The sequence below is a fragment of the Capra hircus genome, chromosome 11, assembly GCF_001704415.2.
Source record: "Capra hircus breed San Clemente chromosome 11, ASM170441v1, whole genome shotgun sequence".
Taxonomy (NCBI): Eukaryota; Metazoa; Chordata; class Mammalia; order Artiodactyla; family Bovidae; genus Capra; species Capra hircus.
The window spans coordinates 2,729,817-2,757,768 of NC_030818.1; the positions used below are offsets into that span (position 1 = coordinate 2,729,817).

Sequence of the window (27,952 nt, forward strand, 5' to 3'; positions counted from 1 at the left end):
GTGGCCCACCTCCTCTACTGTGGTCACGACTCAGCACTCTGTCCACGTCGGCACAGGCTGCACTCATGGGCGGGAACCTCATCTCTGCCCATGTGGCTCCAAGGCCGGAGTCTTATTTGTCCCCCTGTTGGGAGCACTGGGTTTAGCTCCACTTCTCAACATTTCACCCCGTGCTCCAGTGCACATCTTTGTAAATGCATCTGTAAACAGACATCTTTGGGGACTTGCGGTTAAGACTCGGTGCTTCCAATGCAGGGTATGCGGGTTCCATCCTGGGTGCGGGAACTAAGATCACTCACACACACACACACACACACACACACACACACTTTGTATACATGGATATTTCTCTAGGGAGCTACAGAGAAATTAGAAGTATTGGTCTTGCTCACTTAAATTTTAGTAGATATTGCCAAACTGCCATCCACTGTACCAATTTTCATAAACAGGTAACAACAAACACAGTTAAGAGACAGCACGAAAAAGATATATGTGGATATATATATAAAACAAAGGATCAATATCCAAAGTACAAAAATGACTCCTATGAATCAAGGAAAAAATTTAGAAATTGAAAAATTTAAATTTGAACAAGAAGGTCACCGAAGACAGGCATTCCGCCTCCCTAGAAATTGGCAATGATTGCAACATAAAGCAACAGCACCTGTAGTCCCAGACGGAGAAGACGATGGCACCCACGCCAGCACTCTCGCCTGGAGGGTCCCATGGACGGAGGGGCCTGGTGGGCTGCAGTCCATGGGGCCACGAAGAGTCGGACACAACTGAGCGACTTCACTTTCACGCACTGGAGAAGGAAATGGCAACCCACTCCACTGTTCTTGCCTGGAGAATCCCAGGGACGGCGGAGCCTGGTGGGCTGCTGTCTATGGGGTCGCACACAGTCGGACACGACTGAAGCGACTTAGCAGCAGCAGCAGTCTCTCAGTTAACATGAATGAACTTACGGTATAGATGCAGGTGTGGGTCACGTTTTCGGGAGGTGGGAGCTCAAATGCTGTCTTCGAGGCTCTGGGCGCCCCATCGGTGCTCCTCAGGTCTTCACTTGTCTCATGCCCACAGGGACCCCACCAGTCACTCCTACCTGAGATGGGGCCACGGGACACAATGGGTACAGTGGCTTGTACCAAGGTCACCTGGCTAGAAAGCAGCTTTTCACGTGTCACGTAATCCATAGCTGCTTCTCATGCTTACGCAGTTTTGTATTTTCAGATTTGGGTCTTAACTCCAAATTTATTTTTGTGCAGGGGATGAGGTAAGGCGATAATTTTATTTTTTCTACATGGATAGATGTTTCCACATGAGCTAATTTAGAATACGATCATCTGTCCAGGCAGTCACCCTGGCAGCCCCCGCAATCTGAATTCCCTCCCTTTGAGGGGCCAGGATGAGGCTCTGCCGGTCCTTCGGCCTCGGGCTCTCGCCCTGCAGCTTGGGTGCTGTCCAGGTGGGGGCTGGGAGAGCTGTCCGAGTCCTCGGAGCGCTACTGAGACAGGAGGCGGCGACTCAGCTGGCCAGCAGGTCCCGCAGGTCGCTGTTGCCAGGCAGCAGGTCGCAGGCGAGCCGGGCCTTCCGGTCCCGCATGGCCTTCAGGGCTGGGCTGTGCTGCAGCAGGAGGGAGCAGATGTCCATGTGACCCTTCTCGGCAGCCTGTGGGGAGAGGAGCCCAATCAAAAGCTGAACCCCGCTGCGCCCGCTCTTTCTCACTCTGCGTCTGGGGCCCTTCGGGTCCTACAGTAGGCCTTGCTGGCTGGCGGAGCAGATCTCCCTGGACTCCTGCCAATGATGCGCGTGCAGGGCGCTGGGGCGCCCTGGTGCCGCCCTGGCAGTCAGCTTGAGCTTTCCCTCCTGTGCCCTCTACTCAGGGGCCATGCTTCTTGGCTCAAGCCTGAACATTAATGACAAGTTCCGAGGACGTCCCTGACCATCCAGTGGTTAAGACTCTGCACTTACAGTGCAGAGGGTGCAGGTTCATTCAACCCCTGGTCCAGAAAAATTCCATGGGCCACAGGGATCTGGCAAGGAACTAAGATCCTACATGCCACCAGGTGCGGCCAAAGAGGGGAAAAAAAAGAACAAGTAGAGCGGACCCCAGCCTCAGTGGTCCAGTGGTTGAGAATCTGCCTGCCAACGCAGGGGCACAGGCTTAATCCCTGGCCCAGGAAGATCCCACATTCCACAGGACAGCGGAGTCCACATCCCTAGAGCCGGGCTCTGCAACAAGAAGCCTGTGCACTGCAGCTAGAGAGCAGCCTCCACTCGCCGCCACGAGAAAGGCCCCCCCAAAAGAGCAAGTGTAGAACCCTGGACTTCTAAGCATCTGGACAAACACGCACATTGTCTAGAGGGGGCACCATGGGCACAAGACGCATCGGACATGGCCCTTGTCCTGGGGAACTTTCAGATGAGCAGAGAGAAACAGGTCTACTACCCAGGTTTCTCCTCCTCCCTCTGAGATAAACAGTTTGGATGTCAATTCTAACTCACATCCTCCAAAAAAGAACAGAGTTAGGTGACTTACACAGATTATCTTATTCAACGTTTCCAATAACCATCAGAGGTAAGAAATACTATTGTTTCTATTTTATAGATGAAGAAACTGAGGCTTATAAAAATTGAGTAACTTGTCCAGGGTCACAGAGCTAGTGTAGCAGCCTGGGGAATTCTAAGTCGGGTCTGTCTGACCCCAAAGTTCGAGCTCTCAATAGCTATATCACTCTATTCCCCACTTCTTCCAACAGACAAGGGCTCCTGAAGGACATCAAATATTAGTACCCAACACCATCTCAAATTTGAATCTAAATCTTTACGAGGCATAAATATCTTGATGAGGACAGACCCGGGGTTCTGAATATTATTCCTTCAATTATGAGCAGTTGTGAGAATTCCAAATAATTTTTAGAAAAAAAAAAAAAAAAACAAGGTGCCAAAGTTTGCAGGAGGGAGGGAGGCTGGAAGCAAGGGCCGGGTGATTCAGAGTCCTCACACATATTTGCTCTCTGAATTTCTCAGAATGCTGCAAGCCGTGGGTGAAAGCAGCTGGGTCCGTCCCGGCAGTGCCCTGCCTGTCAGCACTCATCATGGGCGCTGTGGTGGTGAAACACTCGAGCAACACCGGTTCAGACCACTGGGAAATGAGCAATCTGCCTCTCCAACCGGCAAGGGTCTCCACACAAGAGGGCCCCCAGCTGCTCTCTCGGCATCTGGGCCTGGTGCTCCGGCTGCAAGGGGAAACAAGGCCAACTCCAGCTGCCCCAGTGAGAGAGGCAGAGATCACGGAGCGGGGGCTCCAAGCGGGAAGAGGGGCAGGAGTCAGGTGCAGGGTGCTCTGGGCATCCAGGTGGGGGGGCTGCCCTCCGCGAGGAAGAGGAAGGCTCTCTGAGCGTGTGACGGTCCAGGAAGAACAGACACAAGCCAGAGGGCAAAGGAAGAGGAGAGGCCTCCGGACAGCAGGAGCCGCTGCCTGCGGCCGGCAAGGGATGCAGAAGGGGGTTCGAGAGACGGGCGATGGGGGCTTCCCTGGTGGCTCAGTGGTAAACAGTCTGCTGCCAACACAGGAGAGGTGGGTTCGCCTGGGAAGACCCCAGACGCCGAGGAGCAGCTGAGCCCGTGGACCACCCGACTGGACCTGTGGTGCGGAGCTGGGGGCTGCAGCCACTGAGGCCTACGTCTCTACAGCCTGTCTTCCAGAGCTAGACAGGCCGCGGCATGAGAAGCCCGCTCACTACAGTGAAGAGGAGCTCCTGCTCGCTGCAGCTAGAGAAAAGCCCACACAGCCAGCCAAGAATAACGGAGTAAATAAAACTACTTAAAAAGAAAGAAGCTGAAGACAACTAGCAGGGTCTGAGCATAACAGGCAAGGGGCCAGGAAGGAGCTCAGGACAAGCTGCCAGGTAGGCAGGGGCCAACCCCCTAAGGCCTGTTAACCAGCTTAAGGACTCGGTAGAAGCAAGCCTCCAGAGGACTCTAAGGCATGGTGTGGTCCGAACCCCGCTTTAAACCATGGCTCTGGGAGAAGATCAAGTGGGCTAAGAGAGGACCAGATTATACGCACAGGCCTCACGGATGCATCAAGTGCCTTTTAAAGATGAACAAGAAATCAGCAACAGGGGATGCCCTAACACATGATATGCTTTCAGACAGTGATACAGGTAACTCACGGTGCACAGCTGTAGTTAACACTGCCAGGGTTCATTACGTAACATAATCGTCGTCATCATTCACATTTTGCTCCATTAGGTTCCTGTCCCAACGCTGTATATATCATAAATGTAAAATTTTCAAAAATGATGCATCAAGAAATTTTGAGTGAAGAATTTTTTGGTGAATTTTATGAAGATACTTTCTCCAATCCTCCAAGTGACACATATGCTAGCGTCTAAGAAGATGCTGGCTCTCCAGAATAAAGTCCTGATTCAGACGATACGAATACTAGACCAGCAAGAAGAAAGAATGCTCCTTTGCTTCGACAGCAGAGCGGACTGAAGACAACGTTTCACAAAAATGAGAAGACTTTACAGGCGTGTCCGGTGGTAACCGCTGAATGTAATAACCCACGATACGTGCGCTCAGTCACATCCGACTCTGCGCAACCCCATGGACTGTGGGCTGCCAGGCTCCTCCGGCAAGAATACTGGCGTGGGTTGTCATTTTCTCCTCCAGGGGAGTCTTCCCGACCCAGGACCAAACCCACATCTCTTGCCTTGGCAGACGAATTCTTGACCACTGTGCCACCTGGGAAGCCCAATAACTTGCAAAGTGTTGGTGAAAGAAAAATCGCCAGCCATAGGTGTTAATTTCTGCAGAAATCCCCCAGTCAATAAAGTGACCCAGAAGACTGAGCTGCTGAGAAGGGGGGCAGAGAGCGAATTTGTGTCCAGAGCAGGTATTATGTACTCCTCAAGCTGTACACTGTGGGTACGTGTTTCTAGGCAGAAAACTTTTAATTAAATGATTACTCTGGTCATAGTGTGGAAAGTGGACTAGAACAGGCAAAGGTAGGTACAAGTTTCAGAAAACTATGTGAAAAAAGCATTGAGGACGCATCACTAAGAAGAGAGAAAATAACACCTTATGTTTTGTACTAATTTACATGCACAGGAAACTTGCTGGAAAATTATATGTTAATTCTAAAGTGATGATAGGTAAGCACTGAGATTACAAATGATTCTGATTTTCTACTTTACACTTTTCTGTTATCCCCATGTTTTCTACCATGAACATGTTATACCTTTTTTATTTTTGGCTATGCCATGTGGCCTATGAGGTCTTAGTTCTCTGACCAGGGATGGAACCTGGGCCCAAGCAGTGAGAATGCCACGTCCTAAACCCTGGACAGCCAGAGAATTCCCATGTTCTAGGTTTTATAATGACAAGAGACAAGAAGTTCTTGCAGCCTGTGAAACTTCTGAAAGGCGACGCACCTTGTGCAGACTGGTCATGCCGTCGGCGTCCACCAGCCTGGGGTTGGAGCCGTGCGAGAGCAGGAGCCGGGCAATGTCCGTGTGCCCGCAGTAGCTGGCGCGGTGCAGGGCGGTGGCTCCCCCGTGGGTCTGGGCATCACACTTGGCCCCACTCTCCAGCAGGAACTGGCACACGGCATAGTGCCCATTGCGGCTGGCGTAGTGCTGCGGTGAACAGAGTCGGGGTCAGGAGGCAGAGCCCTGGGTGAGGCGTGCAGCGGCGGCCGGAGCCCCCTCTGGCAGCTGGGTGGCCAGGGCGAGCCTGCACGCCTAGCTTCAGGCTCAGCCACCGCAAAGTGGGAGTGATAACCACTCCTTTTTAAACATATATTTATTTATTTTGGGGTGTGTCAGGTCTTAGTCGTGGCATGCAGGATCTTTCCTCGTGGCACTTGGGCTCAGCAGTCCCCAGGAATGTAGGATCTTGGCTCCCCAACCAGGGGTAGAACCCATGCTCCTGCATGGGAAGGTGAAATCTTAGCCACTGGACTGCTGGGGAAGTCTCAATAATTACCAATCCTATCTCACAGTATCATTATGAAAGTGAAAGTGAAAGTATTAGTCGCTCAGTTCTGTCTGACTCTTTGCGACCCTATGGACTGTAACCCAAGAGGCTCCTCTATCCATGGGATTTTCTAGGCAAGGATACTGGAGTGGGTTGCCATTCCCTTCTCCAGGGGATCTTCCCGACCCAGGGATGGAACACAGGTCTCTCATGTCTCCTGCCTTGGCAGGTGGATTCTTTACCGTTATGAAAATGATGTTAAACAATCAGTGCAAAGCACCTCGGCTAATTAAAAAAAAACCCAGATTCATAAGATGCTTAAACAGAAGCCCTGCTGGGAGAGAAAAGTGGGAGAAGGGAAACGGCAAACATCATCCCCGTCCAGAGAGCAGGAACCCAGAGCTGAGGCTCCTCCCAACTCACTAGAGCGGTGTAGCCTGCGGAGTCAGGCTGGCTGGGGTCCGCTGCCTTCTGGATTAAATACTTCACCCGGCCCAGGTCTCCGTTCAGGGCTGCCGACCAGATTCCTGCAGAGGCACAACCCGAGCACTGAATAATGGTCATGGACTGGGGGCTTCTAGCACTTCCTTTACCTCTAGACCTCAGTCTTCTCATCTACCAAATGGGAATTCGTCTGCTCAGCGAATGTGACCTGAGCACCTCCTCTGAGCTGCGCACTGAGGGGTGCTGGAGCCAGACAGACCAGGGGCTTGTCTAACCAGGACAGGAGACTAGCCAGACACGACTTCCCTTCTCCCCCACTTCAAACACACCAGTGTTGGATAAAGTACTATTTAAGATGTTTGAATATACAGTCACAAGCAAACACTGTCAGGTGCCAGCCCAAAGTGAAAACCACAGGGACAGTGGTGAGCAGGCATCTAATTTGTGGAATCCTCAGAGTCCTCGGAACCCTACACACATCTCAGGGACTGGCTGGAAGGCCTGAGCAGAGTCGGGGGCAAAGGTGGCAGGCCGTGTGGGTGCTGGGGAACCAGACAGAGCAAGGCTCTGTGCACACAGCTGCGGGCACCACGGATAGTCTGGGGCAAAGCATTTACCCCGCTTGACGCACACGTAAGGATGACACCTGCAGTGCCCGACAAACAGCCCGGAACAGCGCAGCCCCCTGGTCTGAAGCTCCATACCCTCGGGGTGGGTGCAGCACCCTGGAAGCAGACTCTGCCGCCCGGTCCCTCTCAGACCCCCGGAGCGGGCCTGGGTGTCCCGGGGTCGCACCAGGTGGGGAGTCGGATCCCGCCGCACCACCGGGGAAAGTTACCGAAGCCAATGCCTGTTTCCCGACCTGCAGACGAGCCGGCGTTTCTACTGCCAAGCTCGCGCCAGGTCCCCGGCGGGCTCTCAGCCGGCCCGCGCTCCGACCAGACCCGCTCCCATCCCCACCCCGGCAGCTTCCCTCCAGGGATCCCGGTTCACGGCCACCTCCTTGGCCCCGGGGGCCTGCGGACGCCGGAAGGCGCCGGGCCGGCAGAGCCGCGCACCCCCTCACCCCTCTCGAAGTCCATCTCGTCCAGCGTCTGCTGCACGCCGGGCGCCGCGCTCGGGTGGGAGCAGCAGGGGCCATCCGCGCAGGGCCGCGGCGCCGCCATGTCGCTCTCCGCGCCCGCCCACCGGCTGCGGGGCGCGGGCGCCGCCACGGGCCGGCATGGGCGCGGCCTCAGCGTACCGCCCGGTCTGACCATTCGGCGTCCGCACGAGCCACGGGGCCGACCAATCAAGCGTCTGAGTCTGGGCCCGGGAGCCAATCGCGACGGCAGGGCGGGACCTGCGGCGCTGAGCCGCGCCGGCCCGAAGCGGCCACGAGAGGGCGTCCCAGGCTAAGCGGAGGCCCGGGCGCGCCCGCTGAGACCCAGCACCGACTCTTGGGGAGGGCAGCCGGCCTTGTATGTGGCCCCCTCCAGGTTCTCTTGGTCCCACCGGGATCCCCAGGGTCGGGGGTCACCAGGCGGGCCCCAAGGCCCTTCCCCACCTCTTTCCCTCACCATCTCGGACTCAGGTTGATGGGTCCCCACGGCCGCGCGCTGACCAGTTGAAAGGCCAAGACCCCCTCCTTCCTCTTGTCCCTGCTGCCCACTTCTTGAAACGCCATGGGAGGCAGATGGTCACAACTTGTATTGGCTCCTGAAACCACCTGCAAGTAGGCCCGGGGTAGGGCGGGGGTGGGGGAGTGGGTAGGGAAAAGAAGCTGGAACCGTCACGCCCCAGTGCTAATTTACTGAATGAACTTCCTTCGGCTGTGGGTTACTGACCATGCAGGAAGCTAGCTGCTCAAATCAGCAGATGCCAGGCCTCTATTACAGCAGCAGCTTGTTCCAGCCGCAGCAGGTCCCCTAGACTGGTCAAGGGTACAGAGGACTCTTCATTTCCACTGCCTGTGTGTGGGCGTGAATTACAGAGGCCAGGCTAGGTCCTGGTTTTCTTAAAAATATCTTGGCCCTGGACAGGCTCCTTCCTAAAGCAAAGGGGCTTGGTGCCTACCTGTGGCAGTGGAGGAAGTTCCATATTGCATGGTTATCTGAAGCATTCAAGACTAACATTCCTGCAGGTAAAGGCTGAAAGTAATCATTCTTCCCTTAAAGTGGTGGGGAGCCCCATCCTCACATGAGCCAGTCCGCACAAGTTTAAGCTGCTTCTAGGAAGTTCCTCTCCGCGGCCCCCACTCCCATTTCGCCTTCCCAGAGTACTGGGAAGCCAGGCCCCTCCCCTTCTACTGCTTCTATTCCCCAAGCCCCGACTTCTCCCTTTGGCCAGAAGCCATGGTTGGCTCCCCAGAGGCTGTGGCCCTGGTCTGGTTCCCAGCCCAACCCACCACTGTGGGAAAACACTGGAGCCTGGCCTCTGGACCCCTCTCTAGAGAGGGGCACAAGCAGGAAGGGGGCCGGTCCAGCCCCACTCAGCCCACAGGGAGCCTCCCTCTTGGCACTCAGAAGGTTTCAGCCCAAGTGTCTTATCTCCATGACAGAACAGTTTCATTCTCTCCATTTTATTTGTCAATATAAAAATACTCAAATATTTACAACAAATAAATACGCGGGGACACAATAAGTTACACTGCTGGGAGCCCTCCTCCTAGGGCTGGGAGAGGAAATGCCAGATCCCCAGCATGCCCACCCCTCTCGCCTCCCCCCCTCCCCCCCCCACACAACCTTTCCCAGCCCTGCCAGGGAGGACAAGTATAAAACACCACTGAGCCCCAGGGCCAAGTGGGAAGCCCCTCCCAACCCTTCCCCCCAAACACACAGGAGGCTGCACCTCCCTCCCCCCACCCTGAACACATTCATAGCCCTGGGAGCAGGACCAGGCCCCACCCCAGAGCCCTGATTCCCCCCAAGGGGCACAGCACCCTGCCCGGCCCACCCCCATATGTACATGGCTGCCCCCTACTGGGGACAGGTGGGGGCAGGGGAGGCAAAGTGTACGACCCCTTCCCCTTCATAGCGCCAATGACCCACCAGGAGGACCCCAGGCCAAGGGAAGACTCGACAGAAACAGGAAGACTGCCTCTCACACACACACACACACACACACACACACACACACATGCACGCACGCACGCACGCACAGGCGTATGTGCACACATCTGCATTCACACACATATGTACACAAACACACCCACATCTGCAACTTCTGCCTTGAAAGGTTTCGGCTGTTGGGGTCCCACGCGTCTGTGATCCACAGCCTCTCACAGAGGAGGAAGGTGCCTCTGCAAGGCTGGTGCCCTGGTAAGCCACACCAAGTGGCAGTGCCCGTGCTGGCAGAGCAGGTCCTCATGGCCGGGCGGTCCCGGGCAGAGCAGTTGCCCATGCCATGTCCCTGAGGTAGCTGGTGCCTGTGCAAAAACGTAGGGAGCCGTGCCTCCCAGGCCACCGCCCGAGGGGCCCCCTCATACTGAGGACTCCTCGGGGTTGGAGTCCGGCAGCGGCTGGCGCTGCTGCAGTTTACGCCTCAGTTCGTCGGCGAGCTCGGGCAGAGGATGCCCGAGGCCGCCGCGGTCCTCCCCTCCCAGCTGGAGACGCACATAGCCGTTGGCGTTGGAGTTCCGGCCACCTCCCAGATGGAGCCGTGTCGGAGAAGGCAGGGGCTGGCCGGGGATGCCGGGGGGCGGTGAGGGGGGCCCACCACCGGGCTGGCACCGGGCGTGGCCAGGCACGATCTTGAGGGACCCATCTGAGTAGTAGTAGCCCACAGGGTCCCAGAGCTTCTCGTCCGTCTCGGGGCCGGGCCGGAAGGGGGGGCTGGTGGGCTCCTTGGGTAGCTCCAGCGGGTACACCAGGGTCCTCTCGGCCGCCTTGGCACCTTTCTCCAGCTCCTCGCGCAGCCGCCGGCGCAGGGACAGAACCAGCAGCAGCAGCACCAGGCACACGGCGCCCAGGGCCACCACAGCCAGCCACACCAGCCCCAGGTTCTCCAGCGGGGCCCGGGCCTCCAGCGTCACTGACGGGCCAGCCACCACCGCCACGAGGTAGCCTTCAGCAGCCAGCCGGGCCCCCTGCTCCTCCGAGAAGCAGTGGTAGGCACCGGCGTGGCGGGGTTGGGCAGCCATCACCACCAGGGCCTGCAGCCGGGCATCATAGAGGAAGGAGCCGGGCTGCTCCGCGGGCAGGTCGCGGCCCCCGAAGGTCCAGCGGGCGTGGGCGAGGTTGGAGGAGAGACGGCAGGGCAGCACCAGATCCGTGCCCGCCACCACTGTGATGTTTTTGGGCGTAAGCCTGACTGTAGTGGCGGAGAAAAGGAGAGTCAGTGGGGTGCAAGACGCCCAGGCCGAGGGAGGACAATGACACTCCAGTTCTGGTCCTCCGAGGCCCGTACACCCTGGAAGGAGGGCTAAGACAACAGCTCACCTTTCTTACTGCCCCGGAAATTACAGATGCTCGAGGTATCCGAGACCGCCACGTGCTGGATCAGCAGGGACCTGGTAGGAGGAGAGGGATCCGTCAGCGTCCCGGCTCCAGCCCCCCTCCCCTCCCCTCCCCGCTGGTCCCCGCACATGCAGAAGCCCCCCTCACCCGGAGTGACCGCCCACGGCCACGCAGCGGCTGCTGTTGGCGTTCCAGGCACAGTAGGGGTCCCGGGCGAGCACACAGTCAGCGCAGGAGCGGTACTTCATGCAGTCGGCTGGGGGCAGCTGTACCAGCTGGGAGCGGGAGCCCGCGAAGAGCAGCTTCTGCCAGAGAAGCACAGGACGGAGACTGAGCCAGGTCTGGGCCGTGCCCGCGCGGGGGCTCGGATGACTGCCAGGGCACCGGGGCCGAAGCAGTAAGTGGGCTGTGCTCATGTCCCAGAGTGGGAAATCTGAGGGCTGGAAGGCACGGAGGACTTACTATAAGCCAGGAGCAATCCTAAGCCCCTTACAGCTGTGACCTTGTTAGAAAGGAACAGCAGACCTGTGAGGCTGAGAGGTGTCCTTGTGCCTGCTCACTCACACACACGTACACACTCACACACACATGTACACACACTCACACACTTATACCCACTCACACTCAGTCCCCCCCACATGCACACACACATACTCTTACACTCACACACACTCACTCTCACATACACATACACTCTCTCTCTCTCTCACACACACACACACACACACACACACGCACAGCTCCAGAATAGTATAAATAGCGCAGGAAGTTCAGTTTCCGCAGATCCCGTCAGCCTCACAATAGCACCAGCAAAGCATAAGGCATTTTCCTGTTTCAATGGAGATAGCCAATCTGTGTGTTTCTGCAACTACAGGCTTTCTTTCTGCCATGATTCCACGTTCTGGGGAACAACCTGAGCCTCCAGAGTTGGGAAATGCCAAGCATGTGGAAGTGCCACAGACACGTGGGAAGAGAGGGGCTGGGGAAGGGACGGGAGGGGCTGGGGAAGGGACGGGAGGGGCTGGGCAAGGGACGAGAGGTGCTGGGGAAGGGAAGAGAGGCGCTGGGCAAGGGAGGAGAGGCGCTGGGGAAGGGAGGAGAGGGGCTGGGGAAGGGAAGAGAGGCCCTGGGCAAGGAACGGGAGGGGCTGGGGAAGGGAAGAGAGGCCCTGGGCAAGGGACGAGAGGGGCTGGGCAAGGGACGAGAGGCGCTGGGGAAGGGAAGCTTCGAGCAGCACTTCAGGGAACTGCTGACTACGCTGGGGCTGGGGATGGCAGGCAAGAAGGCATCACGCGGGCGTCAGGAGCCAAAGTGGCATGAGGCCGGGTGGGCGGCGGCACAGCCCCCTGAGGGGCCTGAAAACAGCTGCTAAGCGCCCTCAGGACCGGGCTGTATGGAAGATAGGGCGCCCACAGAGTGCAGATTCCACGAGCGTTCTGGCTCCCCTCTCGGGCATCTCGCCGCCCCTGGGGGCCATGCGAGGACACGGTGGGTGGGGCCTGATTGTTACCTTGCTCCGGGACAGGACCAGGCTCTCCACAGGCTCCTGGTCAAATAGCTGCAGCTCCTCAATCAGGTGAACCCAGGGCCCCAGGCTCACAGCCTTGAGCAGCCAGCCATCTCCTGTAGGAGTCGGGGGGAGCAGGTGTCAAGAAAAGGGCAGGAGGGTCCTGGGGTGGGGCTGTGTCTGGATCTCCCTGCCTCGGGCACACAGGCCTTTGCCTAGCCCCAAGCTGCCACATCCGTACCCACCTGTGCCGATGAACAGCACCGTGTAGGTGGCCCCATCAAGCCCCGTGACCCGGTCCGCCACCAGGTGGGTGAGGTTGGCATTCTTCTTCACCAGCAGGGGGCGGCCCCATCGAGGCCTCACCTGCTCCTCCATCAGTGGGTGCTTCTTGATGAAGTTGAGGATGTTGTCGGGCAGCTCCAGGGAACTGGTGTAGCCGTGGCGCCGGTGCCAGTTGTTGATGCACTGGGGGGTGGGCAGGGTTTGGGGGGCAGCTGTCAGCCCAGAGGGTGAGGCACCAGAGCAGAGAAGGTGCGCGCATCCCCGCCTGGGACAACTCACCGAGCCGGGCCGCGGGCTAGGGACAGGGTCAGTGTAGCGGCCCCACTTCTGGGCCTGCTCGTGGTACTCCTTGTAGGGCCCCTCGAACACCTTCTGGATCTCCTCCAACTGGTACTCGCAGACTGCTGACAGGTCCATGTCGCCCCTGTCACAGCAAAGGAGGGACCCCAAGGGTCAGAGCTGGGTGCCCACAGCGCAGGGCGTGCAACGGGAAGGGAGGGCCCGAGCCCAAGGAGGCCACGGCCACACGTGATGTGGTGGCAGCTCAAAGTGCCACTGGGGGCACCTCTCACGGAGGGGTGGTGAAAGGGGCAGGAGCCCAACGTCCTGCTTGACCCCCAGGACCTCCCCGAGAGGCCTGCCCCATCAACCACCCCTAACCCACAGACCCGCTCCTCCCACCCCCGAGGGCTCCTGGCCAGCTCACCACCGCGCCCGGAAAACCCCGAAGAAGGTGGTGTTGTGCCAGGAGGCACCCTGGAGCGTGTGCAGCGCCTGCAGCCGGTTGAAGTAGAGCTGCCAGTCGGGCACAGAGCACACCAGCCGTGCCTTCAGGAACGTGGTCCACTTCCTCTGCAGCGTCCGTGCGCCCCCCACGTCGCCCTGGCAAACGGCAGGGGACACCGCGGCCGGTCAGCCCTGCTGGGCTGCCGGGCACCCAAGGCTGCCCGCCTCAGCGGTCTATACCTTGCAGACGCGGGCCACGCGGGCCACCACCTGCTCGGCGTAGCAGTCGTACTCCACAGCGCGTTCACTGAAGAAGAAGTACACCTTGTCGTCGTCCCCCGTGTAGCTGCCCACACTCTCTGGGACGTAGGCGGAGCCCACAAAATGAGGTTCTGGGGGGAAGGGGAGGTGTGTCAGCCCAGACATCGGGCCCTCCAGGTGCCTCCCACACCTAGCTGGCTTCTCAGGGCTCACCGTTGAGCCAGAAGGCCAGGTACTCAGTCTTCATGGCGTGATGGGGCCCCATGTTCCGCAGGATGACTGGTTCCGTGCCCAGGAAGTTGTTGAGTGTGGCCGAGTACAGCTCACCGTCTACAGGAGACACGGGGTCAGCCCATGCAGAAGCGAGGTGCAGACACCCAGGCCACGTGGTCCCGGAGCGGGAACAAGTCCTGGGGACTCCCAACCTGCAGTGGGACAGCCACTCACCCACAAGGAGGCCGGTGTGGCCCTTGGCCGGGTCATAGGGGCACTTGCCCTTGCCATCCTCAAACTCGCTCCGCTCCAGGGTGAAGGTGAGCATGTCCTGGGGGAGGGGACACGGCCATGAGGATGCAACAGGAACAGGCCTGGGGGCTGGGGGAGGGGCGCAGCACTCACAATGTAGGTGCACTTGGGCTGGAAGGCGTAGGTACCGCACACGTACAGGTGGGACGTGTTATATGGCTGCAGGAAGCGGATGAAGTTGAAACACTCCGTCTGGGGACAGAGGGGCATCTGTTAGTCTGAGTGCCTGGAACACAGGGACCCCGGGACCCAGACCACCATTGGGACGGAGCGGAAAGAGCGTGCATCATGCGCCCCCCGCCCGCCAGCAGGTCCTGGAGAGCCGACCTGGTTACTCTTCCCTTTCTGGATACACTCAGCCTTCTTCTCCACTGGCGCCTCCCATGAGATCTGAGGACAGGGAGGGGACACGTCAGCATCGCTGCAGGTGCACACCACGCATGTGTCATCAGCACCGCTCGTGGCAGCAACATGGGGACTCCGGGTGGGAAGACACTGTCCCCACTCTCCGGGAGCTTATTCCAGAGAGGACCAGGGCCCCTGCTCCCCCAGCACAGCGGTCCCAGCGAGTGCTGCAGACTTGCAGGCGAAGCGACATGCTCACCAGGGAGGATGGAGCGGGGGCGGCCAAGCCCAGGGGACAGCCCGTCCAAGCGAAGCCCCCAGGTCCTTTCTCTCACCCCTGTGTGCCTCCCGCTCCCCCACCTCTCACCACTCCCTGCAGCTCCAGAGCCTCCACGCTGAAAGCAAACAGGGCCTCCCGGGCCCCGACGTACAGAAGCCCCGTCTTCTCGGTTAGGGTCAGCGTCAGGAAGTCCTGGATGCCCGTCTGGGAGAAGCGCCGCACCACCGTGGCTAGCTCTGCAGGGACAAGGCCGGAGTGACCAGGGCTGGGGTGAGTGGACCTTCCCGGGACTCCAGGCATCCCCTCTCCCCCAGAATTAGCCCTCCTCTATGCAGTGGTCACTGCACATTAGAGCCAGCATCCCACAAGCAGATGCCAGCCAAGCTCCTCTGACCAGCAATAAGGGGCATTTTCTGAATAGGCTTTTGATTCTGACAGCTCCACCCAAGCCTCCCTGGCTTTCCCCACCCAGGGAGGCAAATCTGGGCGGGAGAGGAGGAAGGAAGGAAGGAAATCTCAGCCAGAGGAAACCATCAGCCTGGTGGCTCTCACTCTCAGGGTCAGCAGCCACCTCCCCATCCCGCCTTCGCTTCCTCCGCCGCTGCGTCCTTCTCTGCTCTGCTGCCCGCTGCCCCCACCAGGGTCCAGCCTTGCCCTGGCCCTTGATCCAGCTGGGCAGGATGGACGGAAGTTGCGAGCATTCCTTGTCTCAGAGAACCCTTCCCTCCAGTGGGTCCCAAATGCAGGCTGCTAGGGGTACAAGCAGAGCGGGCCATGGAATGTGGAGACCAGGGCAGGGAGGGCGGGGTAAACCAGAGGCTGGGGACCAGAGATAGTGCTGCAGCCTGGGGCTGGGGAGACCTGTTGCCATCCGTTGAGCAGGGTGCCACGACATTCATGTAGCCACAGGATTCCCATGTCAACCCCCAAAATAGCTGCTGGACTGTCCTCAGGGTCCCCCTAAACCACCCTTAGTGTCTGGAGCCAACGATGGGCCCAGACACAGACCAGCAAGGGAGGGCTTCGCTAGCACAGAGGAGCCTGTGGGAGGTGAGCTCATCCCAGGTCCCCAGAGCACAGGGATGATACAAACACCTGACATCACCTCTGCATACAGGCGTGTGTGCACAGAAGGGCTGTCAGGCCACTGACCCCCTCCCCCACAGGAGCATGTGCACACGCACACACCCCACCCAGGGCCATCAGATGGCACGAGTATCAGGTCAGCAGAAGGAGAGAGTCTATCATATCAGGATCAGGGTTGCTAAGGGGGCTCCTGGGGGCACAGAGCTTGAAAATTTGGGAGTGGGTGGTAACACCCTTTGCTTCGTGCTTATCTTGGCTCAGGTTTCTCTCTTTAGGCTCTCAGTGCTAGGGATAATTCCAGAAGTGAGATGTGGGGAGAGAGGCACAGAACGATCACTCTTGGATAACAAGGCAGCCAGGTCCTAAGCATAAGGAGGGCCACCCCAGATCCTGGCCTGGACGACCAGTTCTGGGTTCCTAGAGCCACTCACTCACATTTCTTAGAAAGCTGTGTCACGTACATGAGAGCCTTGAGCCCAACTGCAGAATAAAGCCAGACGTTCCAGAAGGCAGTTCCTTAGCACCCCTCTTCCCCCAGCAGTCCCTCCTGGCCTTCTGCTCCCAAGCCTTCAGACACTCACCGCCAGAGGATACCGTCTTCCGGGGCACCAGGTTCCACCACACCTCAGCCCCAAGGCCCAGGCCCCACAGCTCCACTACCAGCAGCCAGACGGCCCAGTGTGGGGCCATGGCACACGCCCCGGCTCTGAGCTCCAGGCCAGCTGCCCTGCTGGGGGAAGAGAAAGGGTCAGAATCATAGCCAGAGAAAACAGACCGGAAGGGGGCCCGCACAAGCCGTGCCAGGAGGCACGGACAGGACAGAAGGTCTGATCAGGCCTGCCCAGGGCTCCCCCCGCCGCCCCAGCCCTGGGAGCCACCACCTCGTCCCCTCCCACACCTGGCCTCTTCCCCACAGCTTCCAAAGGACCATGGGGTCTCCCTGAGGGGACGGGGAGAGCTGAGTCAGCTGGAAGAGTGGACACTCAAAGATCCTCCGGCCCTCCCCCACTTTTCCTCTACAGGAAGTTGTTTAAGAAAATAAAGCGAGGACCCTCCTCCCCCACTGGGGCCTGACAGATTGGAAGGATTTCTTAAAATAACCTCTGCGATCAGGACCTGGCCCTACTGGGGCTCCAGCCAGCCCAAAGGGGATGAACCTGTAAGTGGGGCAGGCGGTAGGAAAAGCCCCCCAGAGAGGACTCGGTGCATCAGGCCTGCGGGGGTCGCGGTCCAGCCTCTCCCCTCCCCCAGCGCAGACAATAGCCGGGCAGAGCCCAAAACCCCGTTCCACATCACAGGGCTGAAGTGGGGCCGGGAGCTGGAGGGGCCCCATGCTTCCCGAGGCCCCTTTGTTGCCCAAGAAGGCAGGCAGGAAGTGGAATGGGATGGGCGTGGAAAATACCGGGGCTTCATCCTGTTCCACGCACAGCCTCCTAGGAGACACCAGCCCTCGGGCTGAGGGGTGCGGGACAGGTCTCTGGTCTCATCAGGGATCTTCCCTGCGGCGCTTTCAGGCGGGGGCGGGGGGAAGTAAGGACCTGGCGGGGAGCGTCGGGGGGTTCCTCCTGAACCGCGGGGGCGCCCGGAGCAGGGCCAGCGCCTGCTGCGCTCTCCCGGGGTCTGATGAGCCTTCCCAACTCAGGGATCGCGCCGGGACCCCGGCCGGGCAGGCCATCTGGATTAATGTCCACTGCTTCGGCCCTCCAGGGCACAGAGACACAGAAGCTGAAGATCTGTTCACCCCAAAGCAAAGGGTCCAGTTGGGACCCTGTCCTGGGTTCCCCGCGATTCTCCCCTCCCCCAGCTCCGGGGATTTGAATGCAAACAAAGCGGAGGCGCTGGGAGCGTGGCGGAGCCCGACCGACGGACGCCCCCTGTCGGCCCAGTTCCCCAGCGCGGGAAGGGCGGCGGGGGGTGGAAGGGGGGCGGGGATGCGTTCACCCCTCAACCCGTCCCCCCAACACACTCCCAGCCTTCTCTCGATTCCTTACCCCAGGCCCAGGCCGGACCCCGCAGCGCTCCGAGGCTCTGCCGGCACTACTCCTCCCAGGGCGGCGGAAACGGGCAGCCCCGGGGGTGGCGGTGTGTAGAGGGGTGCGGGTCCCGGCGGCGCGCCCCCCACCCTTGCCCACCCCGAGCGGCGGGCCGCGGACGGCGCCCCAGCAGCTGCAGGGCGAGCGCTCCAGGCGGGGACTGGGCGGCGCGGCTCTGGAGCCTGGCTTTCCAGGACAGCCCGCCTCCCCAGCGGAGCGGGCGCGCGGCCGGGGGCCGCGGCAGGGAAATCCGATCTCACAACATCGGCCTCCGTCCAAGCCCGCCCCAAACTTTCCGTCGGGGGTGGGGGAGCCGGGGGCAGTTCGGGGGCCTGGAAAAGATCGCGGGCGCGGACCGGACAGTACGAGGGACCCCCCCCGAACCCTGAGCCCCGTCCCCCCTGGCCAGTCCGTGCCTCCGGACGCTGGGGCTGCGGGCGCCACTAGCCCCGCTCCCGAGCCCCCGCGAAGCAGCCCGCGGGAGGCGCAGGGAGGCGCTCGGGCGGACAGCTGTCCTCGCCGCCGCCCCTCCCTGCGCCCCCAGACCCTGTCCCTCGCGCGTGTAGCGTCCCCTGCTCGAGTCTGGGGACAAAGCGGCGGCCCCGGAGAGCCCCTTGGCTCTGGCCCCGTGCAACCCCGGCCTCACTCACCTCTTCTTCGCTGCTCGAATCTCTGGGCGCCGCCCTCGCGTTCGGCTCCGACCACGGTCCGCCTCTGCCCGCGAGCCGCCGCCCGCCCGCCCGCCCGCGCGTGCCTGCCCGCCCTGCTCCGCTGCCCCTCTGCCACCGCCCCTCGGCCCGGCTCGGCTCGGCGCCCCTGGGCTCGGGCTCCCCGCGCCACCGCGGCGGGCGCCGGCTCTTTCTCCGCCGCTGCCGAGGCTCTCCGCCACCTCCCCCCTGACGTCAGGCGGGGTGGGGGATGTCGTCGGAGGCCGGGGGCGTGACGCGAAGGCCCGCCCCGGAGGGGGCTGCGACCCGCACGCCTCCCTGCTCCCTGCCTGGGGGCTCGGACCCCCGCCCTTCCCGGTGCCAGGCCGCCCCGCGGCCCCCGGCAGAGATCTGCGCCACCGCGCCGGGAGGTGGGGCGGGGGAGGGACATCGGGCCCTAGCAAGGCGGGTATCGGACTCACCCGGTTTTTCCGAAGTGTCCCCCTAAGCCAACCGTGCGAGCTGAGCAGCCCGGCTCGGGAAGGGATCTAAGAGGCTCCCCACGCTATGGTTACTGGAACGGAGGCGGGCGGGCCACCTCCTGGAGAGTATCCCAGGCTTCTCTTTGGGGCGCACCAGTGGTCTTTTGGCCCCCCGATTCTGTTTCCTTTCTTCAACTCCCACTGAGCCCTGCGATCAGACCTGAACGGACTTCACCAGCCAGGAAGACGGACACCCCACCCCCACCCCCACCCCCCACCCCCGCCTCAAATCTCCGGAGACCTTATGCCTCTTGTTTCTCAGGCTCCAGAAGGGACCCGCTCAGCGACCCCTCGTCCTGATCCGGGTGAAACCACCCTCGACTCCAGTTGTGCTGAGCGTACCCTCAGGAAATGACTCCTCCTGGTGCCGCTAGAAGGCTGAAGAGCAAGTGACCTGAGCCCTGATGTTCAGATGAAAGGGGCTGAGGGGAGCCTCCGCCCACAGCCGCTCCTAGAAGTACCTTGTAGCTCTGGCCTCCTGGGCTGTGCTGGGCTGTCCTCCTTGCCAGCTAGTTAGTCCTCTGAGCTGGGGGGTGAACAGCAGAACCCCAGGGAGGCTACCCCACTGGGACCTGGAGACAGATGCCACCTCCTAGCTAGGGACAAAGGGCAGAGGTGAAGAGACTGGTGGCCCAGTGGCTTGAGTGCTAACTTTAAGCATGGTGCAGCCCTGGAGGGGAGGGACCCTTTAGGGCCTTGTCAGCAGATCTGGATTATAAATCAGTCCCGACAGGAGCTTTTGTTCTGGGTTAAAACTTGGCATCAGAAAAAGTAGAGACCAGAAGAGTAGTGGAGATAATTGGGAAAAGCAGTCCAGTTTGGATTCAGTAACAATTGGGTCTTTGCTGGTATACATAAAGGCCCCTTCTCCTGCACTGGCCACAGCATTTCCCAGCTCCTTTGCACCAGAAAAAGAAAAAAAAAAAAAAAAAGCTGAGGCCTTGGAGATACTGGAGATAGAGGGTGAGCCAGTGAATCAGCAGGGGTGGGCAGGGAAGGCTCTGTTCCAGTTGACAGGGCGGGAGATGATGTGCGACCCCCTTGTCCCAGTTAGACCTTGCTTCCTTAAGGGCAGGTAAATCCATAGGCGGGTACCCTCATATTTGGGTCTGTGCTTTAGACTTTGCAACCTGCCTTCACTCTGCCCTCATGACCACCCTTTACAAAGTAGGCATTGCTTCTCTCATTTTATAGATCAGATGAGTGGCAGGAAGGCATAACCTGCCCAAAGTCACACTGATAACTAGCAAGGTCAGAATGTTAAATCAGGCTTTAAGACTCCTGATCCCATCTTTCCACTAAGTTATGGGATATCCCAACGTTTAGGCCACAGACACTTCGTTTTCTGCTGTCTTTTCTCACCTCTAGGTGTGAGGGTTACCAGGCCAAGACCTGAGCTCCTGGCCCCACCTGCAAGACTGGCCCCAGCGGAAAGTCTCTGAAGGGTTTGGTTTCACTGGCAGGGATGTCTTCTGTAGCTCGAGGCGGGCTTCTTGGTTCCTCATCACACAGCTCTTCCCTCTCCAATGCTCCTCGCCTGCTCCCCTTGCTCCCTTGCTCATTTCCTGCTGGATTCTGTTCCTTTCCAGTGCTCGCCTTTTCCGTGGGTGGGTGGGCAGGGGGTAAAGTTTCCTGCGTGCCTGTTTGCTCGTGATTCATACTTTAAAATGAGGGCTTCCCTGGTGGCTCAGATGGTACAGAGTCCGCCTGCCAATGCAGGAGATACGGGTTGGATCTCTGGATCAGGAAGATCCCCTGGAGGAGGGCATGGCAACCCACTCCAGTATTCTTGCCTGGGAAATCCGATGGACAGAGGCGGCTGGCGGGGCTACAGTCCATGGGGTCGTGCAGAGTCGGACTGAAGTGCAAAGTTGTACTTCAGTGCAACTGAAGTGACTGACCACACTCATATGGAAGGGGCCCAGCGTTCACACCTTAGGCCTTCACAGACACAGACCCTCTTACTTACCCCATTTGTTTAACTGCTTGTGGCCAAGAAAAGGCAGATGGACTAAATGCCTCACCACCTGCCCCCCCCACCCCAGCCGCCAGGTTCCCTAAGGACCCACTGGCAGCTCATGCTGGCCCTAGAGACAGATCTGGGAGTCTTATCTAGATAGCTAGGGGCCCCTTGTCCCCATGTTTTGGTTACCCGCCATGGTGCCCCTTCCTTTTAACTCCAGCTCACCAGAGGCTGCCTTTTGCCAGGAGCAGGGCCCAGGGTTCACAGTGGGGTTCTCTAGTCCACACTGCTTGGCCAACTTCCAAGGCAGTCAGGAGCTGTCGTCAACCCACAGGGGGGAAATGAAACAGCCTGGGTCAGCCTCCCTTCAGGGATCTGGGGGCCTGGGGACCGAGGTGAGTGGGGACAGAGGAAAAGGACTTCCTCCCTCCACTTCCTCCTGAAGGAGGGTTATCAAAGCCGTCCACCTGGGAAGCCCTTCCCTTCCACCATCACCGAAGGAAGCAGGAAAGCATCCGTCATCACAGCCCCGGATGCTGCGTTTCCAGTGGCCTCCATCAGGATATCCCCCAGCCTTTTCCCAGGCGCTCAGGGATCTGGAAAGGGTGAGTGGTGAAGTAGCCAGCATCACTGTGAATTTCTGGCCTCGAGGAGGCTCTTTCACTGGTCTTGGACTGGTTTTAGAAGACTTGGTCAGCTCCAAACCAGTTCCAGAGAGGGCCCATTACACGTCCTGAGGGATACTGCACGCCCTTGGGTGACCTCAGAGTGCACACCTCTGCTCAGGTTACAGTGAGGCCTCTGGAGGGCCTGAGCGACACCCACACCTCCTCCCTCCTTGGTGTCTGTTTCTCTCTTGGGGATGAGTGTGTTTGAGGGGAGAGGGCTGTGCACAAGAGCCTGGCCTGGAGAGGAAGGATCCTGAGCTGGATGCTCGAGCCCTTTCTCTGAGCCCAGTAGGGGCAGCCTCGAGAATTTGGAAAAATCCCCACTTCAGTTTCTTAGGCCACCCTTGGCAGTGAGAACAAAGAAGGGAAATTTCAAAGGTGATTTCCAGGTTTCCAGAGCAAACTGAACAGCGGAGCATTAACCATCAGGATGTGCGGTGTCAGGAGCCCGGGCCGCCCTGAAGGGGGATTGAGGGAGGTGGTTTCCCGCAGCTGCCGCTATGTTACCTGAGGATCTCAGGCCTACTTGATTCTGCTGGGGCCTCAGAGGCACCCTGGCCGAGGGGGCCTGTGACATGGCCAGGAAAAGAAACCAGAACTCCCAGGCAAGCTGCCTGGGCCTCCAAGCCTCCCTGGCAGACAGCTTCTCTAACTCTCACCTGGCAAAGGCAGGGAGACAACCTGCATGGTTGTCTGGTGCCCTGCTGTGAGCTCGCGCCCTTTGAATTATAGATGCCCCCGACTCCCAGCAGCTTCCTCCCAGGCAGGTGGTGCAGTGGTAAAGAACACACCTGCCAATGATCCCGGGGTCGGGAAGATCCCCTGGAATAGGGAATGGCAACCCACTCCAGCATTCTAGCCTGGAGAATCCCATGGACAGAGGAGCCTGGTGAGCTAGTCCATAGGGTTGCAAAGAGTCTGACGCAACTGAACGACTGAGCCCACACACCGGCTCCCAGCATTCTGCGGACCCAGTGAGGACCTCCACCAGGCCCAGGGAATGATGGGCTGCCCTTCGGGTCTGCAAACTGAGGCACTTGGCCTGGAAGGTCCTTTATTTCGGGGGAGTCTCTCTCCTCCTTAACTGGCTTTAACTTGGCATGACAGAACAAAGGAGAGGGACAAATAAACAAAGTCACAAGCGCAGCCATGGTGAACGCAGGCAGATGCTAGGGGCTGAGCTGGATCACGGGCATGGGCCCAGTGTGCAGGGCTACTTCCTCTTCAACTCCTGTGGCCCCTGCAAAACCCCTCCCAACCTAGAAAGGCTGAGGAAGGGCCAGAGACTAGCAGTGGATTCTCAGGGCAGAGAGAGAAAGTGATACCCATGGATACCCTGGGGGTGCCGAAGGATACCTGCTCTCAAACGGAGCAGGTCGAAGACATCTAGCACCCCTTTAGGGATCAGGGCCCACAAAACCTGATCTTGGGTAAGGCCAAGAGAAAACAAAAAGTATTGGGAGCTAACCACCCCCGCTCCCAACTCCTAAGTCTGGGAGTTGATTTCAGAGCTCAACAATAAACCGAATTAAGGGTAATTACAGCCCTCACCATTTCACCCCATGGCTCTTCCCCAGTGGCTGCAGGGGGGTGGCTTCAGACTGGTCCAAATGGATGTTCCCTACCCCTGCTGCCAGGGTTTCTGACAGCTTTCAGGCCATAGCCAAGACTGTTCATAAACCCTGAAGGTTTAATAAACAGTCCTCTGCTGCAGGGGGCAGGGCAGGGCCTGAGACCCAGTCATGCAACTGGCCCCAGGTGAGAATTCTGCAAAGCACAAGCGGAGAAATCAGGAAACTGGACGCTGGGCACAGGCCCTCAGTAAGGGACCAGAGGAACTCTTCTAAACCACTGATGCTGAGACTTTAGTGTGCACAAAGAACCCTCACATAAATGACACACGGAGAAGTGGAGGAGGGTGGGGAGGAGGGTGGCCGGGGGGCTCGGGAGGCCCAGGGAAACCCGAGTTTTGGAGATGACGGCCGTGGGGAGTAGAGACGATGGGGAAGGGATGGAGGCAGAACCCTTGCCCAGCGGGCCTCAGGGCAGTGGGGGAGGCAGGCGCTCGCTTCGGCTGGTTGGTCTTCCCCTGGCCGCCATTCTCCATGACTCGTTACCTAGGCTGTGTTCACTGCTTGCCAGAGCCAGGAGCGCAGGGCCACCCTTGCCCTGCTCCATTAGATGCCTTCCCAGAGGCTGAAGTACTGGGCCTGCAGCAAAGAGAAGAACATGGTGTGATGGTCTGGGCCCGTGGGCCCCAGGGACCTGATGTTCCCTGACTCTCCAGCGCCCCCTGAACATCCACCAAGGCCTCCTCCTGCCACTTGCTAAGCCACAGGCTCCAGGGGCTCCTGTCCAGGTGAGGATGCGGCAGGTCAATAGGCCCCCCAGCCACAGCTCTGCCTTGCTTCCCTCTACTGCAGGCCCAGGCGGTGTGAGAGGAAGCTGGGGCCTGGCCCTGGCTCGGCCAGGCCGCGAATCATTTTCCCTTCTTTTCATGACAAGCACACCACTTCCCACCAGAGACCAGTGTGATCCAGTTCCTCAGGGGTGGAGGGTGAGGGCTGCTTTCCAGCTTTCTCAGAGATGTGTGCAATCTGAGACCCAAGCCACAGCCTGGGGCTGATGTGTCAGCCCCAAGCCAGAGGTCACGGGCCGCTGGGGGGTGGGGCATGGAGGGGAAGGAAAGCTGGGGGCTCAGGGGCAGTGTGAGGGGAGTTGGAGACAGAGTTCTTAGGAGACCCAGCTCATCTCTATCAGGGGCTGGGGGTGGGACGGCTGCTTGTTGGTGGAACCAACAGAGGCCAGAAGCCAGGCCGCCAGAGAGAGGGGCTGGACCGTGCTTAATTCTGCAGGCGTGCAAGTCAGGCTGGCTTGGTGCCCTGGTCTTGATATTTGCAAGCCACAGCCTGTGTGATGGAGCAAGCTGTTTAACCTCTCAGCGACTCTTAGCTAGCTTGTCCATCTGTAAAATGGGATCACAACAATACCTGCCTCGTGGAGGGGGCGGTTATGTGGACTCAAGTAGAAGAGGATCTTTATTCAAGAAATATTAGCTATGAATATTATCACAAGCCAATCCTAAAGGAAATCAACCCTGAATATTAATTGGAAGGACTGATGCTGAAGCTGAAGCTCCAATACTTTGGCCACCTGATGTGAAGAGCTGACTCACTGGAAAAGACCCTGATGTGGGGAAAGATTGAGGGCAGGAGGAGAAGGGGGCGACAGAGGAACAGATGGTTGGATGGCATCACTGACTCAATGGACATGAGTTTGAGCAAACTCTCGAAGATAGTGAAGGATGGGAACGCCTGACTTGCTGCAGCCCATGGGGTCACATGCAAAGAGTTTGTTTGACACGACTGAGTGACTGAACAATTATTACCCAGAGAGTCTGAAAAATCAGGAGCGCAGGGTCGTTGCTACAAAAATTAAGAGGAACCAGGGTCACCTGGGTGTGTTCCTCCCAGCAGAGTAGGAGGCCAACCTCAAGCCTGCAGGACAGCTGGGCAGAGGGTGGACAGCTGGTGCCTCTGGTGTCCCTTCCTGGCACCACTCTTGACAAACCGGCCCTCTGGCCTAGGCGCCTCCCTCTTTCTGGGGTGAAGTTTCTCTTTGCCTTTACCCAGGAGCCAGCTTGTCTGTGTCCCCCTCACTGCACCCCTACCCTGGGCGTTTGACCCTTGATGAGAAAGACGATGGTCCACCAAGATGCATCTCCCCCCTACCCCACACTGCCCTCTCCCATCTCCCAGCCAGGAGCCTGGCAGCTGCAGAGAGGGCAGATGCTCTGCGGGCTCTGGTCAGTTAACTGACCACTTCCCTCCCCTTCCAAGCCTGGGGGCGGGTGGGGCGGGGGCACCACCTGGGGCTGGCAGTGTGCCAGCAGCTCCTGCCAGCGGATGTAGGTCTGGGCAGCTAGGTCCTTGAGAGTGGTCCGATGCATGGCCTGGGGGCTCTCCCGGATATGGGTATTGATGTGGCGGTCCAACTGCGTGCAGAGCAGCTGCAGCTCTCCCTGCAGAGGCCACGGGAGGGGAGGGCAGGGCGGGCGGGCCACGGGGTGGGGGAGGGGAGCATGGAGTTAGAGAAAGAGGAGGCTGGTCTGAGTGACTGCTCAGCAGTGGGGCAGGAAAGGGAGGGGAGGCATGGGCAACTGGGCGCATGGGTCAGTATCCCTTCGGAGGGCCTGCTGGGAGGAGGATGAGGCCGGCTCCCCCAGGCCTGCTTTTTTCTCAGCCTCCCACTCTTTCCAGTTCCTGGCAGTGGGCTGGGCTCCTCCACTGCCAGGCCCAGCCCAGCCTCTCCCGGGAGACTCACCCACTGGTCTGGAGTAATGTCCTGGCAGCTGACCACCACCCCGGCCAGGGTCAGGAGGCTGTGGCACAGGTAGCAGACCTGGGGAGAGACAGGCTTCCTTGACTCCACTGCCGTAAGCCCAGCCCGGGTTTCCTGCACCCACAGTGTCTGGAAGGCGTCTTCCAAGAGGGCTCTGGGCCCCAGTCACTCAGTGCTCTCTAGGGCCCTGATGAATGACCATCCTCTCTCCCTTCAGAAAAGGAAGAACTCTGTCACCTGGAAATCCACACTGTCCCCCAGCCCTGAGGCTCCCGTGGACACCCCTTCACAGACAGATGTGCGAGTCAGTCCGGACACCCTCGCTGTGCTGACCCGAGGCGGTGCAGAGGGAAGGAAGTCCGGCTGAACATTTGCCCCCTCACCCACCTACTCATGCCTTTGCTCTTGCCCCCTGGACAACCAGGGGTGAACGCAGGACCAAGGCCAGTTCTATCTGATAAGAGGAGGCTTTGATCCCCTGGTGCCCTTGGAGGGCTGTTGGGGCCCATTCGTTTATGGGACATTCACCTGCTGCACAGAGGGAATGAAGGGCGGGGCGCACTTGCCCCGAAGACAGGCGAGGCTCCTGCTGCGAAGACAGCCGGCTCCTGGCACCCAGCGGGCACACCCCTCCCCAACTCGGAGGCTCCCACTGCCTCGTCCCCTTCAGGCTCCTTCTAAGATAGGAAGGGTGGCAGGAAACACCCCACCGTGGTGCCCCGGGCAGATAACCCACCCCGAGGCTGTGCTGGGAGGGGAGAGGCAGGCTCCAGAGATGGCCAGCCGGGCTCCAGCTTGGTGATAGTGGGGTGGGAGCTCAGAGTCACCCAAGGTTCCCCTGTTCCCCCACTTCCCCTGCCCTTATCACCCTCCCCCTTTACAGCATCTGGCGGTGCCCCAGAATAGTGACAGTCTCTGCACAGAGCCGGCGGCCTCCTAGGGGCAGAAGCTGGGGCCATGTTTGAGGACACCAGACACTCTGCAGTGTACACATTCTTCTCCCCCTCAAATACCACGTGCAAAATCCCGAGGACACAGGCCACCCGCCCCACTCTCCAGCAGCACCTGTGCTGCCCAGGACCCAGCCCGTTCTTTAGTCAACATCTGAGGCCTGCAGGTGGCTGATGCCATGGGCTGGCCGGGTTGGGACTTGACACCTCTCAGCAGGGGAAAAGCAGGAGCCCACTGGGTGTGCCTCCAGGCCGTGATGCCCCTGGGGGTGTTGGGGACCGATCCAGCATCCCTAGCCAGCTCCATCTGCAGGATCCCCCTCCCCAGCCTGGCCTTGCCCTCGGAGGCCCAGGGCACTTAGAACTCCTGAGCTCTGCAGTCCTGGCAAACGGCTCTTTCCCGCCACCCCAGCCCCAGAGAGCAGGCTCAGGCCTGTGTACCAGACACTGTACCCTGACTAAGACACTGCCACAAACACCCAGACGCTAGAGGGGAAAAGGTACTTCAGGAAGGCAATTGTCTGGCCCATGAATACTGAATGAATCTCAGCTTTGCCTCGGCCCGGAAGGAGAAAGGGTCCTTCCACCTTTCGGGGTGGGAGGTCACGATGATGATGTGTAGTTCTGAAGGCTTCGGGGAGGAAGTGACTAAACCTGACCAGGCCCCAGAGGAGCAGTAGGATTTGAGGTGAAGATAGCCTTGAGGGGGCGGGATCACACCACCCAACAGACCCCAGGGGCTGATGCAAGAAGCTGAGGCAGGGCTCACTTCTGGGGGACTGACTGCTGCTGGGGGACCAGCTGGGCTGCAGCAGAGGGAGGGAGGGCGCCCTGGGAACAGGGCTGGCTGGCGGCAGAGGGGTCAGACAGCTGGCAGTGGAGGCCACTCAGAGCTGCTCTGGAGTGGGGAGACGGCGCGGTGGGGGAC

General features: G+C 59.4%; 3 protein-coding genes across 9 annotated transcripts in view; all 3 read right to left on the minus strand.

Moving 5' to 3' along the window:
• Nucleotides 383-7,659, minus strand: ANKRD39 (ankyrin repeat domain 39). Its single transcript, XM_018054870.1, has 4 exons — nt 7,496-7,659; nt 6,409-6,512; nt 5,442-5,645; nt 383-1,668 (listed from the first exon to the last, which is right to left on the minus strand). Exons 1-4 carry the CDS (start codon nt 7,593-7,595, stop codon nt 1,525-1,527), a joined length of 552 nt encoding a protein of 183 aa, XP_017910359.1. The 5' UTR covers nt 7,596-7,659; the 3' UTR covers nt 383-1,524.
• Nucleotides 8,974-18,777, minus strand: SEMA4C (semaphorin 4C). Of its 6 annotated transcripts, none has more exons than XM_018054872.1 (15): nt 18,564-18,777; nt 16,462-16,610; nt 14,882-15,030; nt 14,497-14,559; nt 14,263-14,361; nt 14,092-14,188; nt 13,858-13,974; nt 13,624-13,775; nt 13,364-13,539; nt 12,937-13,081; nt 12,618-12,840; nt 12,376-12,488; nt 11,013-11,170; nt 10,848-10,918; nt 8,974-10,719 (listed from the first exon to the last, which is right to left on the minus strand). In XM_018054872.1, exons 2-15 carry the CDS (start codon nt 16,568-16,570, stop codon nt 9,890-9,892), a joined length of 2,502 nt encoding a protein of 833 aa, XP_017910361.1. In that variant the 5' UTR covers nt 16,571-16,610; nt 18,564-18,777; the 3' UTR covers nt 8,974-9,889. The 6 variants fall into 6 exon arrangements, with proteins under 6 accessions (XP_017910361.1, XP_017910363.1, XP_017910366.1 ...); XM_018054874.1 differs by having other exon boundaries at nt 16,462-16,607; nt 18,564-18,668; XM_018054877.1 differs by lacking the exon at nt 18,564-18,777 and adding an exon at nt 17,872-17,973 and having other exon boundaries at nt 14,875-15,030; nt 16,462-16,607.
• Nucleotides 23,575-27,952, minus strand: part of FAM178B (family with sequence similarity 178 member B) — a 45,423-nt gene continuing 41,045 nt past the window's right edge. Inside the window, exons 3-5 of one of the 2 annotated variants that reach the window (XM_018054879.1) lie at nt 26,057-26,134; nt 25,602-25,754; nt 23,575-23,943 (exon numbers count right to left, since the gene is read on the minus strand). In XM_018054879.1, coding sequence (XP_017910368.1) covers nt 23,911-23,943; nt 25,602-25,754; nt 26,057-26,134 — 264 coding nt within the window. In that variant the 3' untranslated portion in view covers nt 23,575-23,910. The remainder of the gene's footprint in view (nt 23,944-25,601; nt 25,755-26,056; nt 26,135-27,952) is intronic. The other variant, XM_018054878.1, reaches the window with a different exon arrangement.

Excerpts from the sequence above, each read along its gene's own strand:
- ANKRD39 (XM_018054870.1), bottom strand. The coding sequence starts at position 7,595 with ATGGCGGCGCCGCGGCCCTGCGCGGATGGCCCCTGCTGCTCCCACCCG. Across the intron at positions 5,646-6,408 it reads CCGCAGGCTACACCGCTCTA|CACTACGCCAGCCGCAATGG; the intron begins GTGAGTTGGGAG and ends TGTTCACCGCAG. Across the intron at positions 1,669-5,441 it reads GCATGACCAGTCTGCACAAG|GCTGCCGAGAAGGGTCACAT; the intron begins GTGCGTCGCCTT and ends CTCTCCCCACAG.
- SEMA4C (XM_018054871.1), bottom strand. The coding sequence starts at position 17,555 with ATGGCCTGCCCGGCCGGGGTCCCGGCGCGATCCCTGAGTTGGGAAGGC. Across the intron at positions 14,189-14,262 it reads AGCCCAAGTGCACCTACATT|GACATGCTCACCTTCACCCT; the intron begins GTGAGTGCTGCG and ends CCCCTCCCCCAG. Across the intron at positions 13,776-13,857 it reads CCTGGCCTTCTGGCTCAACG|AACCTCATTTTGTGGGCTCC; the intron begins GTGAGCCCTGAG and ends CCTTCCCCCCAG.